Raw genomic sequence first — 5,220 nt, 5'->3', positions numbered from 1 at the left:
CTTCTCCGAGGATGAGTAGGGCATGGGAGGCAGGGGCCTTGTGTCTTGTGTGGGCCAGTCCGTCTACCTTATTCTACTCTCCCTCGCCGGAGAACGCAACTTCATTTCATCGGTCTTATCATTGATGCCCATGGAGACGGCAGATGGAGGAGAACAAGGGCTTGGACGCTGGCCGCCGCCTTAGGATAGGTTTAGGGCCGGGACTTTTTTTCTTTCTTTCTAAATGTTTGAAATGTAATGAAAATTCGTCGTGTTTGCATAAATTTCGTCCGGTTAGTTTAATTAATTATTGAAATGTACGCTGACAGCGTTGGATGACAGTCTCAGACATCAATGTCGGTGAACTGGTCCCTGTTAGCGGACAGACGCGGGAGAAAATTGGCGGTTTAACGTTGGCAATGCCCTAATAAAACTGTTGCTATTTGTTTATACTTGAGCTCAGCGAATGTTTCCAACACGTGCTAGAGCCACCGGCCATGAGCAGTAAAGACAAATAACAAAAGGTTACAATGGTGTGCAGTGAGCAAGTCACATGAGCATCAAGATCCAGTGGCCTCACGATGATAAGAACACAGAATTACAGAGCGATGCGCGGTGAAAAGCTGTTTACGGGTGACTTTTACTCGTAATCACTACCTAATCCGCGCACAGTAGATCAAATCAAACGCGCTATTCACACCCGTGTCCCCGCCTGGCTACCTAACGGGCAGGGCTACCAGCTCAGTGAGTGACCACACTGACCAAGCCAGAGTGAAGTGGGCACTGAGCAGTGAGCACAGGGCGGGTGCTTGCCGAAGCAGAGCGAGGAAGGAGCAATGGGGGTCCGCTCGGCGGCCACGAAGCTGCACATCCCCCCGACCCACTCCGCCGCCCGGCGCTCCTTCTTCCTGCCCCTCGCCGCCGTCGCCCTCCTCTGCTCCGCCTCCTACCTCCTGGGCGCCTGGCACCACGGCGGCGGCTTCTCCCCTTCCTCCCCCTCCCGCTCCGTCACCATTGCCACCGACATCTCCTGCACCACCACCACCCTCACCCCCTCCACCACCACCACCACCACCACCACCGCTCAGTCCCTCGACTTCTCCGCGCACCACGCGGCGGCGGTCGACGCCGTGGCGGCCAGGGCCGCGTCCTCCGCGTCCTCGGCGCCGCGGAGGTACCCGGCGTGCCCGGCCGAGTACTCGGAGTACACGCCGTGCGAGGACGTGAAGCGGTCGCTGCGGTACCCGCGGGACCGGCTGGTGTACCGGGAGCGGCACTGCCCCTCGGGGCGCGAGCGGCTGCGGTGCCTGGTGCCGGCGCCGGCCGGGTACCGCAACCCGTTCCCGTGGCCGGCCAGCCGCGACGTCGCCTGGTTCGCCAACGTGCCGCACAAGGAGCTCACCGTGGAGAAGGCGGTGCAGAACTGGATCCGCGTGGACGGGGACAAGCTCCGGTTCCCCGGCGGCGGGACCATGTTCCCGCACGGCGCCGACGCCTACATCGACGACATTGGGAAGCTCATCCCGCTCCACGACGGCTCCATCCGCACCGCGCTCGACACCGGCTGCGGGGTAAGTTACCAAGCTTCTTAATCTTAATTAGCTCTGATTGCTTAACTAGGTTTAGAACGGATTGCTTGCTCGAATCCGGCTTAGTTCTTGTGGTAGTATTACTACATCTGGAGTAGTGAGAAATGGAAACGCGAACATTTCTTGCTCAACCGAGGTCAAACAGGTCTGTCAGATACTCTCAGATAGTAGCAGTCCTAGAGAATGTTGAAAACATATTACATGGGGTGAATTAATTAGTAGTACTAATATCACATTTGTTCAATTTTTCAATATTTGAATCGGCGATTTTCACCTAAAGCTGCGAATTATGCAACTATGAACTACAACTAGTACTAGTACAAGATGGTAACAAATTTGGCTTGTAAAGTTTTTTCCCTCCACTGAAACAGCACGAGTGGACTGTAAAATCTGCTTGTCACTTGACTGCTGAGTTCTCAGCTGTCACTCATTAAAAAAACTTGACCTGTCACTTTTCAGCTGGTGCCACGAAATTATTGACAAAAATATAGTGGCCTTTTTTCAACGAATGCACAGTAGCACAATTATGGCCACTGCCAGTCTGCACCTGTGACACCGTTCAAGTGTCGTCTATCTTTTCAGTAACGTTTACAGGGTAACTTTTCTTTGCGATCAAATGTACCGCCTTCACGTGCATTTGCTGATCCGCATAGGGCTGAATTTCAGTACCACTTGCCTGCACAAATGCCGACCTCCTATCTGAACCCAGAAGTAATTCCGTAGGAAGAAACTTTCCACTTTCGACCTCAGAACAAGCCAACCGTGGTGGTAGTACGTAGCATGGGAATGGCACGTAGTAGTGGTAGCATTTCTTTCTCTCTGATGCGTCGTGAGTGGCCCGTGCAGGTGGCGAGCTGGGGCGCGTACCTGCTCTCCCGGGACATCCTGGCCATGTCCTTCGCGCCGCGGGACTCGCACGAGGCGCAGGTGCAGTTCGCGCTGGAGCGCGGCGTCCCCGCCATGATCGGCGTCCTCGCCTCCAACCGCCTCACCTACCCAGCCCGCGCCTTCGACATGGCGCACTGCTCCCGCTGCCTCATCCCCTGGCACCTCTACGGTACGCCCACCTCATCTCTTCACCCAAACGCAATTCCATTCCACCCTAGTCACTCAGGCATATATACACATGCACTGTGAAAAATTGTGCAGATGGATTGTACCTGATCGAGGTCGACCGTGTCCTGCGCCCCGGCGGCTACTGGATCCTGTCCGGCCCGCCCATCAACTGGAAGAAGTACTGGAAGGGGTGGGAGAGGAGCAAGGAGGACCTCAACGCCGAGCAGGAGGCGATCGAGGCGGTCGCCCGGAGCCTCTGCTGGAAGAAGATCAAGGAGGCCGGCGACATCGCCGTCTGGCAGAAACCCGCCAACCACGCCGGCTGCAAGGCCTCCCGCAAGGCCGCCAAGTCCCCGCCCTTCTGCTCCAAGAAGAATGCCGACGCAGCATGGTAATTATCATAGCACCACATCCGAGTCATCAACATTTTGGTCAGTCAAATCAATGGCACACTTACCAGTTTCGTTGCTGTAATTGACCTCTCACGTTAGGTACGACAAGATGGAGGCCTGCGTGACGCCGCTGCCGGAGGTCTCGGACGCGAGCGAGGTGGCCGGCGGCGCGGTGAAGAAATGGCCGCAGAGGCTCACGGCCGTGCCGCCCAGGGTCTCCCGGGGCACGGTCAAGGGCGTGACGGCCAAGGCGTTCCAGCAGGACACGGAGCTGTGGAAGAAGCGGGTCCGCCACTACAAGGCGGTGATCAACCAGTTCGAGCAGAAAGGACGGTACCGGAACGTGCTCGACATGAACGCCCGCCTCGGCGGCTTCGCGGCGGCGCTGGCGAGTTACCCGCAGTGGGTCATGAACATGGTCCCGACCGTGGCCAACTCCAGCGCACTCGGGGTGGTCTACGAGCGCGGCCTCATCGGAAGCTACCAGGACTGGTTAGTCCTCTACCACAGGGCACGTCAACCGTACCACCACAAGGCCCTACCACAGTGATCACCAGCGGTGTGCCGGTGTCGGTGTCGGCGTCGTGGTCTGGCAACGGTTTCTGATCTCGTTGCATCCATTAATTCACTGCAGGTGCGAGGGCACGTCCACCTATCCGCGGACCTACGATCTCATCCACGCCGACTCGGTGTTCACTCTGTACAAGAACAGGTAACATACATACATAATCTGCATCAAAACTTCCCTGTAATTAACTTGCGTCAGTGTTCACCCTCTCTGACCGGCCGGCTTGCAATTCTGCAAGGTGTGAGATGGACACCATTCTGCTGGAGATGGACAGGGTCCTGAGGCCCGAGGGCACGGTGATCATCAGAGACGACGTGGACATGCTGGTGAAGGTCAAGAGCGTCGCCGACGGGATGAGGTGGGACAGCCAGATCGTCGACCACGAAGACGGCCCGCTCGTCCGGGAGAAGATCCTCCTGGTTGCCAAGACGTATTGGACTGCCAAGAACCAATAGCACCAGTGGAGTATAGCATCTACTCCCTCCGTTCCTAAATATAAGTCTTTCTAGTGATTCCACTAGGTGGACTATATACGGAGCAAATTGAATGAATTTACACTTAAAATGCATCTATATACATCGGTATGTGGTTTATAGTGGAATCTCTACGAAGACTTATATTTAGGAACGAAGGGAGTATATAGTATTGCTCATAAGCACATCGCTCAGAAGATCTCAAAGTTGGATCGCCATTTGTTGTAGCTCCATGAACTGCTTATTTTATGCTCTTTATTTATGTCTTTATATAGGAAATTCGTCTCCAAGTAAGTTGTAAAACACAGCATAATTTGTATGTGTCACTTGATCGCTAAATTGCACAAAGTGATTAATAGAAGTACTGTTTGCGAGTTACTCCCTCTGTTTCAAAATATAAGATGTTTTTTGATACCATGACTGTCAAAAAACGTCTTATATTTTGATACGGGTGAGTATTTAAAATCCAGCTTGGCTACGTCTTCAGAAAAGTTAACCGATGAGCAACACCGGATTAAGGATTTATTCATAGCAGACCTAGGCTTTCAGATCTCGCAACTGTGTGAGGCTATATGCCATTTTTCTTCTTCAGATCTCGCAACTGTGCGAGGCTACATGCTTAGGATGCCCGACCGGCGACAAAATGGGGACCGTCTCAGAAGCGCTAGGGGGGACAATGGGGTCATGAATTGAATTGATAGACATATTGACAGGGCAGGAGGCCTCTCTAAAGTCTAAAGCGTCTGATCTGAAACTTTGCCATTGGTCCATACTGCATGCCCACATATTTTGGACAGTACGGAGGAGTGGCCAAACACTCGCAGCTAACAGTTGTAACAGCAAGGCCAACAGTTTCGCGGTACATGAACAGGTTAATTTGTTCGGTCCTGATTTGGACTGCTTTTACGGCCTGGCGATTGAAATTTTATTATCCTGGGCTGCTTTTCTTGGGCCCGTGGATCCTTGTTGAGTAGGCTGGCATGTTGTTGCAAGCCTGACCTCCCGATTCGGCCCATTTTGAATGTGAAAATCTTCACATTTTGAAAACCGGGTGATAGGGCAGGTGGGATTTTTCTTGTGGCGGCAAGAAGAAAAGTATTTGCATACAAAAAAAATCCACCTGCATAATGACTTAGTGGCTCGCAAAATGCTTATTTTCTTGT

At 53.4% G+C, this 5,220-nt stretch overlaps 1 protein-coding gene across 2 annotated transcripts; it reads left to right on the top strand.

Moving 5' to 3' along the window:
- The first annotated feature begins 712 nt into the window (after window positions 1-712).
- LOC109765354 (probable methyltransferase PMT16) lies at window positions 713-4,418 on the top strand. Of its 2 annotated transcripts, XM_040392638.3 has the most exons (7): window positions 713-1,550; window positions 2,415-2,625; window positions 2,718-3,015; window positions 3,116-3,508; window positions 3,651-3,728; window positions 3,823-4,061; window positions 4,223-4,418. In XM_040392638.3, exons 1-6 carry the CDS (start codon window positions 816-818, stop codon window positions 4,037-4,039), a joined length of 1,932 nt encoding a protein of 643 aa, XP_040248572.1. In that variant the 5' UTR covers window positions 713-815; the 3' UTR covers window positions 4,040-4,061; window positions 4,223-4,418. The 2 variants fall into 2 exon arrangements, with proteins under 2 accessions (XP_040248572.1, XP_040248571.1); XM_040392637.3 differs by having other exon boundaries at window positions 714-1,550; window positions 3,823-4,418.
- The last annotated feature ends 802 nt before the right edge of the window (window positions 4,419-5,220 follow it).

Source organism: Aegilops tauschii, chromosome 6, assembly GCF_002575655.3.
Source record: "Aegilops tauschii subsp. strangulata cultivar AL8/78 chromosome 6, Aet v6.0, whole genome shotgun sequence".
Lineage (NCBI taxonomy): Eukaryota > Viridiplantae > Streptophyta > Magnoliopsida > Poales > Poaceae > Aegilops > Aegilops tauschii.
Note: the sequence above shows the minus strand (reverse complement) of the source record. Positions and strands in the feature narration are given on the sequence as shown.

Coding starts and splice junctions, on each gene's coding strand:
- LOC109765354 (XM_040392638.3), top strand. CDS start 816: ATGGGGGTCCGCTCGGCGGCCACGAAGCTGCACATCCCCCCGACCCAC. Junction 2,626..2,717: donor CATCCCCTGGCACCTCTACG/GTACGCCCACCT, acceptor AAAATTGTGCAG/ATGGATTGTACCTGATCGAG. Junction 3,729..3,822: donor TTCACTCTGTACAAGAACAG/GTAACATACATA, acceptor CAATTCTGCAAG/GTGTGAGATGGACACCATTC.